This window comes from Opisthorchis viverrini (assembly GCF_000715545.1).
Source record: "Opisthorchis viverrini unplaced genomic scaffold opera_v5_387, whole genome shotgun sequence".
In the NCBI taxonomy this organism is placed as follows: Eukaryota; Metazoa; Platyhelminthes; class Trematoda; order Opisthorchiida; family Opisthorchiidae; genus Opisthorchis; species Opisthorchis viverrini.
The window spans coordinates 393,655-407,720 of NW_008752044.1; the positions used below are offsets into that span (position 1 = coordinate 393,655).

Genomic DNA, 14,066 nt, shown 5'->3' on the forward strand with positions numbered 1-14,066 from the left:
AACCTCTCCAAGAGGTGTCAAAATGAAGAGAAGCGAAATTCGGTCTCTCATCAAAAGCAGATCGGCAACTGAACATCACTTTGGGCTGTGCGAAAGTTTCGATAAATGGTTCTTTTTACAAACTACTGAGTGATCGTCGGCTAAAGGGTCTTTTGAAAATCGTACTGGCCTTCTATAAGTCCTAACTTTTGCTTCGCTGTTTGTCCAAAGCGAAATCTAAGCGTTACTTGATGAACTGGAGACCACCCATTAAGGTCAGTCGTGGTTTATTTTTGGGTTTGACTGCACCAGGTGACCCTCATCTCAGTGCTTATTTAGCCTGAGCTCGAGCAGTCCTAACATTTAGAAGAGGAGCTGCTAGCCACTCTATTGTTCAAACTCAGCTCTGGCTACTTGACTGTTCCTGGGAGCAGATTATCACTCTAGAGAATACTCCATTCGGTATAATAATAATAATAATAATAATCGTTCAGCTGTAACACCCTTTCGGTACCTAGCACGAGGGATGGGATACTCAGGTCGCCCAGGCCTAGAGAGGGGAAGTCGAGTGCCAGAGGTCGGGTTCGAATCACGGACCTTCCGGTCAGTAAATTCGCGCTCTAACCACTTGGGCCATCTCGACCCCCCCACCTCCATCTGGTGTACGGTATACTGAAACGACACACAACGCGAAATACTCTGAGAATCATTCTTGTAGAAGCGGAAGATTGGTGGTTATCTCGACTCAATTAAAGATAACTGCAAGTCGTAACGTTATCCGGAATCACGAATAAGCTAGAAACTACTGATTACTTGTTTACATGTAACACACTACTATAAGGTTGCTGAAAATTCTCTGACATCATAAGGCTGAGATTCAGCTGAGATTCCTTTGAGTATCCGGTGAAGAACTAAAGTGATGTGTGAATGGTTACATATTCAAAGTGGCTACTTCGTGACCTTCATTCCACCCTATACAGAAAGCCAAGCCGATTCAAAGCACCAGAAGTAGTTGGTGTTGCTACCTGCTAGTAAGACAGCTATCTCCTCCTTCAGCTGTCTTACCTCGAGTAGAGACCATCCAGCCACCAGGCTCTTGTTGTGCACGCTACAATAAACGTGTTTCTACGTGTGTCCACTTAGTAAAAACAGCTCGTAACCATCACACAAGCACTACGGAAGATTGTACTTTTCAGTAGGACAACGCCTTGTCTGAAATTCACTGACCTTATTACTGGGATCAGGTGAGTTGTTTGCTTACTGATGTTGAAATGTAAAAATTCATCCATGGCCGATCTTGAATTCAGTGTGTCAACGACTTCAACAACCACTAGAGCATTTTCTTTGAAACAGCAGTCATTTGTGACATCTTACGTCTGGGTGTCAGCGCCTATCAGAATTCCACAATTTCCTCATGCCCGCACCAGAGTTCTGAGGATACGAACATTTCACCGTTTGCTACATTTCACATTTTGCCAAACTCACTGTTTTAGGCAATAACATTTGCTTTTTATGCCTTTGCCATCGTTCCAAACACTTGCATTTCATACGGTTGACGGCACTCCAACAACTACTCAGGCCTTCGGTATGCGCCTACGGCACTCGACACCAACTATTACTCGGAGAACCCAGAGTTATCTGTAAGCTAACTACTACCTCACACTCTGAACTAGTCGAACAGCGGAGCGTCCATGGGCTTGACTGCTAGCCCAGTCGACCATCAGCTGGGTGAACTAGCACAAATACGTTTGCCTTGTTAAAAGCTGTTTTGAGAAAAGCATTAGCTCTGGGTTCAATAAGAACCGCGCTTGATTTTGTGTCACAAACGTACATGGTCTGTGCAGGAATGTGCGAACTAGGCCCTTCTAGCTTCTGGCGAATAGTTCGTGTCCTTATTGGCAATAGGCCCCTATAGTAAGATTCCTGTCACATGACGAAAAGTTGGATACGGCACATCGCTCTATTCTTTATTCTTTCGGGGTGCACCCTAGCTAAGAGGCCACTTCAGAAGGTTTCAAGCAGGTGGCTGATTAAAGCAAGTGAGTCATGAACAGCGCGCCACCTGTGCACGTTCTTGGGAAATTCTGTATTCCTGAAGCAGGAAATGCTCATTTGTTAGATCAAACATCTCCAGTTTTTCGATGAACGTGTCCGCTCTTTTTCGGAAAGTTTGTTTGGATCTAAAAGTCCCTCTTCAGCGGACTAGCTGGTGGATTAGTTAGGTCTTTTATGTCCCCATAAAAATAAAAATCGTTCAGCTGCAGCACCGTTTCGGTTCCTAGCTGCCATGCCACCTGAAGGAAGCACGAGGATTGGGATACTGCCAGGTCAACCAAGCCTAGACAGGGGAAGTTGAGAGGCAGAGTTCGGGTTCGAACCACTGACCTTTCGGTCGGTAAACTCGCTCTCTAACCACTAAGCCACCTCGCTCCTATGACCCCACAACCCATCTGGTGGGTTCGCACAGTGAACTTCGAAGGCAGGCAGCATGCGGTTGTCTCATAATAAAACCATTAGGTTGGACGGATGTTTAACTACATGACTTTCTAGCAATGACGTACAACCGTTTATATAATGTCCATATCCGTGACTGCCACTCGATTCATGATTGCATATGTTTCAACAGTGCCTCGAACCTAGATAGTTGATGGAGGTCTGAATGAGTTCTTCCGGTCCCTGTGGATCGACCTTCTCGGTTAATCGGAAGCTCTCCGTTTCAGTCAATCGTCAAGCATCTTTGTCGTTCAATCTTCTTAGGTGGGTGTCAGTTGCTCGACTTTTTGTCCCTGTTTTGTTTCTCTGAATTCAATCTCTTTTTTACTCGCCTGCTGGAGTGTTTGACATTCAAACTGAGATAGTTGACTGTCACCTACTGACCCAGGTTCCGTTCTGAGTTTGACTTGAGCCATTCTGTTCCTCGAAAACGCATTGCCAAAGTATGATCACGAACTAGTGAATGAAAGTCAAGTCACCATGTGACTGGGAAAGCATAGCTACACATTAGAAGAACCACTTTTGGATCCTGATAGGCACATTTTTCATATTCCTACAGGAAGATCGGTTACGAACGGAAGAATATCGTGAGTTGCCGACTGGAAAACGTCCTATCGTTTGGTTGGTATGTGGATTCGGATGCCATCACGTAGATACTCCCGCTGCTACTGGAACTTCTAATACGCGAGTTGTAAAGTCACTAGTAGTCACATACCTTTCTCGCCACGGTTATGAACAGTTTAGACGGGGTTTTTGTCTAGCATCTTATTGCACTTTTGTCTTTGCTCTGCTTCCCTATTCCCCTGTAGATGTACTTTCCAAAAGCCAGTTCAACCATATTGGCTTGCTGGACTGGGTAGGTTTGATTCGGTTACTAGCTACGGACTTTGGTTTGTGATAATGTCCAAAACAAGCACATGGCCTTCGTCCACTCCACACACCAATGGACTGTCCACAACAAAAGCCGATAGGTTGAGAAGACGTTTGGGCAACACAGAAACTGGAAAATTCCCCAAAAACAAGGACAGCGAGCGATGTAACAGATAATTCGGACGACTGGTATCCAAACGGTTGCACACGTAGATTGAGCAAATCCATTTGAACAAAAACATTTCTGGTGTTCAGTCAGAAACCCGAGGATAGTTTGTGACGATAAATGATTGACACGTCTGAATGATCATCAGTCAAGGACCGCATGAAAATGACTCGGCTGAAGGACACGTTGCCTTTTGGATGAGGAATTCAACCCGCACTCCAACCTACAGCATGTATTACGTTTAGGTGTGATATGAGAGGAAAAAGCGCCGCGGTGAACAACCGATATAACCATGTATTCGACCAATGATGTCCCGGGTGTACTGTCTGAATCTGGTGGGTAAACAGAACCAGTAATGCGCATAGAAGCCAAGAAAGTAACTCAGATGATCGATGCGTTTTCGACATCCCATGGATTGAGCTGAGCCAATCACTTATCCTAAATGAGCTCGAGATAGCTCAAGGCTAACAGCTGACTATACATCTGAGTATAAGATCCAAACATGATAACTCGACTGCTTTTCAGCCGTGATGCTGACTGCTATGTGCTAGAGACACAGCCCACTGGCACCCACGTTTCCAAACCACTGCCTTCAAAGCACAACATTTAGACAAGCAGATGCTCGAAATTGCTGTGAACATCAAGGATATCAGATAGTGATTCAAGTGCGTAGCTATCCGCACAAGTGCGACCCCGACATCATCAAAAAGGGAAAATGTGGCATTTGAAACGGTTGTGCATACTTTACGGTTCACAGTCGCGCAAGTGCATCAGAGGTCAAAGAGTGTTCAAACAGGATCACAGGGTGAGGAGTAACTTAAAGCCTGACAAGTTCAGTAACAGAAAAATGAATTGTCCATATAATAACAAAGTTTCCAGACACAACAAACCAATCATGCAAAATTCGCTCACGTAATTAGAAGCCCAGAGTCGCTTCAGTCGTAAATAACGCTGAAGCTTCACCGCCTCGTTGGTCTCGAAATCTTGGGCGAGTTTCTTAGTCCGTTGCATCTGATCCTCATCCAGTAATGGCTCCACAGAAAGCAAGTACTGCAGAAAGAGCAGGCAATGAGATTTGGTGTGATGAGTAGGAATGAAGTCAGCCAAGCTACAGGCATGGCAAATATGACAGTAGAATTGCGCACGAAAAATATATCATATATTTTTCTGGCAACACAGTAAAACATATATCAACGTCCAGTCACACCTCCCGTGCATAAAAACCTCTGAAAGCTCACATAACTGGGACGAATTTATAACGTGAGTGAAGTTCATTATTTCACCAAGTGACAGAAAAAACAGGAGGGCTATGAGCGCGGTGCTGGCCTGTCCTAATCATGTTGAACAACTGACCCGCCTTCTATTCTTATCCAACTAGTACTAATGACTCTGATTGGTCGTTAGAATACTACATTGGTCTTTTAGGAAAAGCTCTATCTCTTATCCGATCAGTGAGATCATACAATCTCTCGTTACCTTATCTTGATTAAAGCTGGGAGTTGCGCAAGATGCTACGCGCAACATATCGTCAAAAAAACTTACACGGTCTTTAAATGTTTCTAAAAATCAATCAACTGTGTTTCCTGGGTCACATACTATAAATTGTACACTGCCAGACAACTTGGGTCGATATTCCGAATCAGCTGATTTGGCCCGACAATGGGGTTCGCGGGAGCGCACAGGTATGGTTAAAATAAAAGCTGCGCGGTTCGAATCCACCCCGCGAATTTTCGATTGCAAGTGTCCAGACTTGGAATACCTAAGAGAGTCCCAACTTTTGTCTTTACCTAGGATGAATGCCGGCTATATGATTTAGCTGAAAAGCAATCACATTCTAGACACAACAGGTGACTCAAGATAGCTCAATGTTTAAACAGCGAACTTACTGACCGCATTTTCTGTGGTTTGAATCTAACCTCAGCATCTCGACTGTTTCTGTCTAGGATTTGGCAACCAGGAAGCATCTTAGCTCTCGTGCTCTCTTCGGATGCAATGACAGCTGGGCAGCGGAAAGGTATGACAGCTAAACGACTGTTTACTTGTTTCTTGTGGCTTCTCCGTTGAACAGCAATCACAAAGCTCCAAATCTATTGTTCCCTGGTCCTATAAGCACCTTGGACAGCCTTGGTTTGGCTAAACCACAATAGATACTTGTTTGAAGCGGTGGCGAGTAGACCGACCTTGAGTTATTTTATCAAGCGTATCCATTTTAGGAGACAGATTTGTTTAAAATTCAAATCGATCCCCAAACACACTAGTGTTTTAGAACAGTTACCCTGTCTTCTAACGCCTCTTTGGATATCGACAATACGCCAATCCCGAATTCCTTAAAGTAGTGAACCACACAATGCAGTTCCAGAGAATAGTTGAACTGGATAAAAAAACGTGTACTGGTCACAGGAAACTCACTTGGTTCAAAAGTATCAAGATAGCATAGTTGAGTAGTTAGGAGCGAACTCTTCAGAAAGCTCATCTGGTTCCAGATTAAGACATTCTTCAGTCCGGTAACTAGTTTCAGATTGAGTCTCTTCACTGTGTCACAGGTGTTCTGCAACTTTGTTCCTGACTTATTCCTTGAAGCGTGTCGTAGAAAGTGGCCGAATTTACAGGACTGCTTTGCGTCGATTTTGTCACGATCAAAAACAACGATAGCTGAAGCAATGGTTCTCTTTGCTCCAAATGATCAGGACGGAGAAAAAACAAAAGAAACATCGTTCAGCTGCAACACCATTCCGGTGCCTCAATGCCATGCTACTCGAAAGAAGCAAAAGGGGTGAGATACTAGCAGGTTGCGCAAGCCTGTGGCAGTCGAGATGCAGAGGTTGGAATCGAACCGCAGACCTTCCAGTCATTAAGTTCGTGCTCTAACCAGCAAGCCATATCGAGCCGCAGAGAAAAGACCAATGTCACACACTAACCCCTAAACTGCTTTCTGTAATCGCGCATTTAAAAAAAGATTCTATATAACGGTGGTTGATTAACGACAGTGGGTATCACATGTCTGGAGTAAAAATTGCCTATGACCACAATGACCGGGCCGGCCAAACCAAGGCGCGTATTTTGATGATGTCTCCTTTAGCCTAGAACCCAGTTCCATTTCGAGACGTTAAACCTGTCACACTTGTGTGCTTGCATATGTAGCTCACTTTCACACTGACAGTGCAAGTGTGGTTATGGCTCCCTGTTATGGTTCCGAAGTTATTAGTCAAGGTCACGTGGCCGAGTACAGCTAATGAATCCCAACGTGGATGAGCCTTTCAACATCAGAATAAACCCTTAGCATGAGGCCATTCTTGAAATTCACAGGGCAGTCTAATGAATGGGCGTCCAGTGGTTGACCATTTGAGTTGCGGAACGCTCTTGCAATCGTTAGGAAGAAAACAAGCTGGCATATATTATTGCATTTGTCTGTACAAACAAAAGCAACGTAGGTAGGTGCAACGAACCCCGAAATGAGCGTCCCTTTTACAAGTAGGAATACTGTGTTTATCAAAATAGTGACAGAAGGAACCCACGATTTGGACGTCTTGTGTGGGAAAATGAGAAAATGCGTTGGTGTCGGACAACTATTCAGTATACTTTACAGTCCAAAAGAAACGCTGTCATCATCCCGGTGGGACAGTTTCGAATCATAGCAAACCCGACATAGTTATTTATCGTATACTACGCGTTTCCGTCAAAACGTTTCAATGTTCAAGGCCGTGGTGACCACAGTAAGCAATTGCAAATGAATCACGTGGGAATCCATAATTATTCAATGCAAAATTGAACATCAGTCGATTGAACGACGGGTTAGCTAGGGGGGGGGGGGAACGGGAACGTTTTTCCAATATTTTTAAACACCATCATATTTCTTTGTTTTTCTTCCATTGGATCAATTTCATTTGAACTACCTTTAGCCCGCGTGAGACAACACAGGGACGATTATACGGGACCAAAAAATACTAATTCTAAAATATCTAAAATAACCAAACGAAACGTCATTTTTATTCGTGGTGACAGAAGCGTAACGGAGAGCAAGTACTACTAAACTGACTTGAAAAACCGGTGTAAGTATCATTGCCTTTCGACTTCCCTGTCTAGGCTTGGCGACCTGCCAAGTATCCCAGCGCCTCCTTCGTGCCGTATGGCATCTAGGCACCAGAAGGGTGCTACAGCTGAACAATTTATTTATTTTATTTATTTACACAGAGAGTTTCAAACTCATCCGAAATATTACACTTGGCTGACTCTGAATACCAACTGACATTGATTGGAAGCAGTTAGTGCTCGAATTTTTCGACTTAAGTTGGTCAATTCAGTGGTTCTCTATCCTCAGCTAACCAGAGATCCTTGTAAGGATCTCTGAAGGAAAATTGAGGGAAATTTTGTCACACCAAGATTTTAGCTACGACCAGCCAATAGCTGAATTTGTACAATATCATCAGGCCGAAAATCCAGAGATCGATCAGTCAGCTCCAATGACAATGGTTTGTACATTCAAAACCCAACGCGTTCGGGCGTTCTGTTCAAACGTAAGAAAGCTACAGTGGCTGTCCCACGTGCACGAACACGTGGGGATTGCCGTCATCTCGGCCTGATTGTTGCAGACAGAACGTGGCGAAACATCACGTGGTTGTAATTCGCTTCCGATTCGGATGACGTCAGCTAAGGTTGGTTCGCAAAACCAAATGACAGCAAAACACAGCATCAGGAACAGGAATTTAGTGTAATTACTGGTAACCATGGGCAACAACGTCCAGCTAAAAAAAAATAAAGCCCATTGTTTGTGACGTACACCAATTTACTTGAAATACAAATACCATACGATCAGTCTTAGATAATTTTTGCATAATTTGTTGTTTAGTATCTTAGTCAAGCAGATAGCTATTTTAAGCGCGCATGGATGCAACTCTGTCACTGCATGGATAACCGTTTTTTGACAGTTATCGTGCCCCTACTCTCAACGTACATGATCGCCGTTCGCATCTTGAATGGTGTATGCACCTCACAATTGAGATGAGCCCACTTTCAGAGTCTCAGGATACTAGTCGTAACAAATTTGGTGGTTCCCTTAGATTTTCTGCCTTTTTCCTTATCGGGTAGCGTAGTTTGGATATTTTTTTGGAGGTAAACCAAAAGATTGTGAAATTTGGACGTAGACTTTTGCTCATCGGTTACTCCTAACCGATACTGTCACAAACAGCCCCATGGTTGGAAGGTTTCTTCGATGGATAGCGTACACCTGTGCAGCTGGATGACGGCGTTCTTGAAGGCGTCCTCTTTCCTGGGGAACATAGTGTTTGAATTGTATCGTTGTTACAGAGGGGTTTGGTGGATTTATTGCTGGGCAACGTTTCGCTTTTGACACAAAAGCCTCGTCAGGCCAAGTGAGTAAGTAAGTAGGTTGATTGGGTTTTAAGGTAGTCAGGGAACCAATCCGTGAGATTTCTTATGACTAGTGACGTGATCAGTGCTGGGTGTTCAGTCTGATGTCCTTGTTTGTTGATTAGTGCGATGACTAAGCTTTACGATAGATCGGTTAGGGGGTAGAAACCGACAGGTACGAATAAACATGAATTGAGGTATTGTCCTAGAAATAAACTTTGATGTTGCCTCCGTGGAGATCAAGTAGTAGATTCGAAAAAAAATCCAACGTTCATGTCAACAACAGTTTGTTATCGAATTTGACGACTCTTGTAAAAGATACATATGGTATTCAGGAAGAAAAATTGGAAACGCTTTTAGCGTACACTGATGCTTGGTTGGTTGTTGATTTCAGGATAGATAGCTCTTTGCTATCCGCTGTCGCGAAATCGCGCGACGCAACATATGCTGCGCACACGCTGGTTGGAGGACATTCTAAAAGACCAAAACCCTAAATCGAAGGTCTCTCCAGTCAGCCGTAAACATCTCATCGAGTATCTTTTCTCGTGAGGTTGAAGTTGTTGTATACAGTACTCTTGAATGAATCTGCTAGTTTCGAAGCGATCAACCTGGTTTAGACAGCGTTCCAAAGCCACATGAGCGTCAAGGTTCATCTAGTATGGTTGAGTTTTTAGTTCATAACCACGAAACTCGTAAACAAAGTGAGGTTTGGCATCAAATACGGTGTCATCTTGATCCGACTAAGGTGCAATAGGCAAGCGCCTCAGAGGACCAGGTCCACGGAATGCATTATTCCTGTCACCAACCAGTGCACTAGTGAAACCATCGTTCAGCTTTAGCACCCTCTCGGTGCCCAACTGCCATGCCACCCAAAGGTTGCACGAGGGCTGGGATACTGCCAGGTTGCCCAAGCCTAGACAGGAGAAGTCGAGAGGCAGAGGTTGGGTTCGAACCACGAACCTTCCGGTCAGTAAATCCGCGCTCTAACCACTTGGGCCATCTCGCCCCTGTGAAATCATAATGGAGAGTGTCTTGTCATTCAGTGTGTTTTTCAGTTATAAACCACATACTAGCTGTTACATTTTCGGTATCCGAAAACTAGGAGATCGGAGAAAATGTAGCCAAGCACTGGAAGTGATTAGTAATCAGCTGGTCCATATTGAATGAGTCTAGTTAGTTGAAGGAACCGGAAACTGAGTAGCCACGTAGTGAAGGCAATAGTTTTGATACAACAGAGTTATCGAATGCGTGATTGAACCGTCTAACGGCATCATTAACCATTGGTGGGTTGATTTTCGGGGTTCCTATCCAGAAAGGCGTCAGTCGTCAATCCGACTAAATTTACTGGTCGGTGCTCTCGTAATTCGTCGTCAGGTCATGGACTGTCCACTTCTCGGTCGCTTCCACTCAGAACAGGGCTGGAAAAAACGAGCTCTGTAAAGCAGACGGTCCTTCGGCATGTGAAGTATATCCCAGCGAAACCTACGAGACGTGAGTAGCGCATTCATCGCTGGAGAGTTCCTTCTTCCTAACCTGATGTTCCCACCAAGCCCGGCCCATGCTTCGCAGATACTACTTGTCACAAATGCTGAGAGCCTCCACACATCCCTCGTGTGATACCCACGTTTCTGATTCACAAATCAGTATGGATGGCGACATTTCAATATACACTATGCAGACAAATTGATGTAACATCGGTGCCATGGGTGTTAGAAGTTGGAAAAAGCTGCCTTGACATTCTCGGTTCAAGCAGTAATCTCGTCTCCACCCAATCCACCGGAATTTATGCAGCTGGGACAAGTTCATCTGCCACATCGATTGACTGATCTGCTAGCATGGATTTTGGTTTTCGACCCCATCGAGTCCTTCACAGAAACCCTTTGCGCATGTGAAACACATAACAAACCGTACGGCGGAATGATCTGGGTTATTTAAAACGGCTTGCAGATTTGAAGGGATTGAAGTGAAGAGGGTTATCTCGTCCGGATACTCAATGTCTGTGAAGGACACCTTTAGAGCATCTTGATCCCCGAAGTTTCAGCGGCAGGCTGAGGAGTTTCAAACAACAAAACAAAATCAAAAGGAGTGATAGGAGAGGCCAGGCATGTCTTGCACCACTGGACGTGGTGAACCCTGACAAAAGTCTGTTGATTACGTAGGTGAGATGGCTGTGGTTAAAGCGCGAATTTACTGGCCGGAAGTTCCGTGTTCAAACCTGGCCTCTGCATCTCGACTTTCCTGTCTAGGCTTATACAACCTGGCAGTATCCTAGCCTTCGTGCTTCCTTCGAGTGACATGGCAGCTTGACACCGAAAAAGGTGCTACAGCTGAAGAAGTCCAGTTTTTTTAGTTCGATTCAATTCAATTTATCAGCTATAAACCGTGTGCCGTAAGCGCATTGGTTCCAGCTGCTACAATTTTCGATCACTAGAAAACGGAAAAGTGGAACATACAACCAAGCCTTAGAGATAAAGGCATGTTCAGTTTGTCCGGAAATTGGGTAGCTACGCATCAGAGGCGATAAATTTGAAGACCGGCTTGAAGATCATCCAGGATCGGTGCCTTGCAGCGGTGCAGAAATGATATTTCAGTATTTCTCCTGCTTACGGTGGGTTGATTGGATTGCTCCAGAGGTCGTGCTGAGAAAGATCGACTGAATTTGCCTTTATTATGCTTAACCCCTCACCCAGGAAGACGCTGCTGGGAGTGAATTATCGCTTCACTTTTTTTCGCAAATTGTCTCACTGGCATTGTGTCCCGTAACTAATTCAGCGACTATCATTGCATTCTTGGCGTTCAGTTCGACGGTTTTCAAAAGAACATCCGTCCCTATCATCCCCTAAACAACGAAAAAGCGGTAGTTTTTAGTACTGCATGGTATATGCACAAAAAATACTTTTCGATCTCGATGATCAGGCTGTTTCTTTCTCAGAGGCATTCCTCTTCCGAAATGCAACAAATTTCGGGACCAAATCATTCTGGGAGAGATGGCTCAGCGGTGAGAGCACAAAGGTGGTTCGAGCCCGACCTCTGACTGTCGATTTCCCCTGTCTAGGCTTGGGCAACTTGGAAGTACTCCAGCCCCCACACTTCCTTCTGGTGGCGTCGCAGTTAGGCACCAAAAAAGTGTTACAGCTGAACGATTTTTTACACAATTCTGGAGGCATACTCTTCCAATTAATTCTTAAAATGCGTTGCGACCGAAGTTAACCAACGACATTCGTATTAGGGCGTAATTTTTGTCATCGTTCCGGTTTCGCATAGGCTGGTACTTCTGAAAAACACCAACTTTCTAGATAATATTCATTTCCGCTTCTTACCAGCCCAACGTACGGATGTTGCAGGACTACATACACCAAATCGGTCTGTCTATCCGAAGAATATCACCAGAAAGGCAAAAAACTGATGAGCGTGTTGGTGTGGAACAAAACACGGTCTAGTGGCGATGTGGTATTTTGTACAGGAGTGCACCTACAGCTCGATACTCACTCGTCGTATGGTGTCAGAGACGGACGGCAATGGAAGCCGTGGAAGTGCCCCTTGAAAACTGTACAGACGTGGATGTTTACCTTTGCACAGCTTCACCAGCACCTGCAAAAAATGACAGAAAATGCATGGAGTAGAAACATCAGGATAACTGCGAAAATGGGCAACAACGGGAATAGTATTTTAGAGTGTTGTGTGGTTATTTAATCCACCAAATTCAAAGATCGTGGAGACAACTTGAATGTCTAGTTCAACCAACATCACAAGCTCAGACCGGATGCGCCCTGACTGAAGTCGGGGTCGAATCAACCTGCAGACAATCCATACAGGATTCTCTGGTCAATCACGTGATGTACAAAGCATATGATCGTAACTAAGTTGCCAGTTAATTACCTGGAGCAATTCAGTATGGCTAAACCGATGTTTGCATGATGTATGTCACATGCTTCGAGTGCACCGACAGACCCTACAGATGCCCGTGCTGAACAATCTTAATATTCGAATGAACGCCAAACTGAGGAGCAATCGTTTCACCTAAGCATGTGCCACCATGGTTTACAGTAGTACTAAATAACTATTAGAATGATTTCATTCATTGAGTTGCCTAGCTGAATCGTATATCCACCTCAAAACACCCAAATTGGGATTAACATATCCCACAAACGACTACGGCGGTTTCAGTTTCAGTTCTACCTTTCGAAAAATTCGAGCATGTCTGGAATAGGAAAAAAACAGCTCCAATTTGGGTCACCATTGTGTTTGAAGCGATTCAAAACATGGAACTTACTGCCCAAATTTTAGTTTTCCAAGACTGACCAGAATGAATCTCATAAATCCATTGCGTGTAACTATAGAGGAACAACAAAGTGTATCTCTTGATGAGAGCCCCGGATATCCACAGGAATAACGAATAGAGTAGTGAAGCAACCATGTGACATCTAACCATGTCCGAAATAAGATGCCTGGGGAGGAAAGCCGGTGAAAAAGATGGCGTCAAGCTTACCTTTTCAAGTAACTTTCCAAACTTGGGACTACCCCAAAGCTCACATCCCAACCAAGCATTGAGCATATAAAGACCAAGATCGCAGTGCTTGGCCAGCTTCCGGGTTTGGCAGGATACAGGCCATTGTAAAACTTATTCTGCCAGTGTAAAATTACTACAGAAAGCGCCCTGATACCTTAAAACGTTGAAACTTTTGTTCATATTGCCGATAGATGGATTTGCTGGCAGTCAATGCAAGATTACTGAAGTTCCGGTCAGGTTTCAAAAATTTCGCAAAATAGACTGCGCGACGAGCTTCTGCCATCGTTTACGAGTGGCCACAAAATACCCGACGAAATATGTTGCACGTGAATGAGGGCTCGCAGAAAGGCGGCAGAGTTCCTATTAAAGAAGGAATATATCAGGTAAACGGAATTTGGAGCTTCAGAAATTTCACCGTTAAAGTAAGAGACCCAAACCAGGAAAACGGCCACTGAAATAGAGTCAAAGTGAACTGTCTCAAAGGTAATTGACCGCCCCAGATTGTGTCATGAATCTAAACACACCGTGCATCCCTCCACGCCAGGTTTTGAACTCCATAATACAGACTCATCTAAATTTCTCGTTCGATCAAGCTAACCAATTAGAATTGTTGCGAAAGTATAAAAGCATTTCTACAAGCAGGAGGGAGAATCACCCTAGTGCTCAAAACTCACCTGCTGC

At 44.3% G+C, this 14,066-nt stretch overlaps 2 protein-coding genes across 2 annotated transcripts in view; one reads left to right on the forward strand and one right to left on the reverse strand.

Moving 5' to 3' along the window:
- The window catches only part of T265_10603 (hypothetical protein), a gene marked incomplete at both ends in the record, with an annotated part of 48,828 nt that extends 35,327 nt beyond the window's left edge, over positions 1–13,501 (reverse strand). The window contains 4 exons of the mRNA XM_009177024.1: positions 4,421–4,558; positions 12,365–12,466; positions 13,149–13,323; positions 13,365–13,501. Coding sequence (XP_009175288.1) covers positions 4,421–4,558; positions 12,365–12,466; positions 13,149–13,323; positions 13,365–13,423 — 474 coding nt within the window. The remainder of the gene's footprint in view (positions 1–4,420; positions 4,559–12,364; positions 12,467–13,148; positions 13,324–13,364) is intronic.
- On the forward strand, positions 474–11,398 carry T265_15201 (hypothetical protein; the record flags this gene model as incomplete). Its single annotated transcript, XM_009177025.1, has 5 exons — positions 474–582; positions 3,032–3,097; positions 5,366–5,522; positions 9,621–9,841; positions 11,307–11,398. Coding segments are annotated over 5 exons (642 nt in total), but the record flags the coding sequence as incomplete, so codon positions are not given.
- Positions 13,502–14,066: the final 565 nt, after the last annotated feature.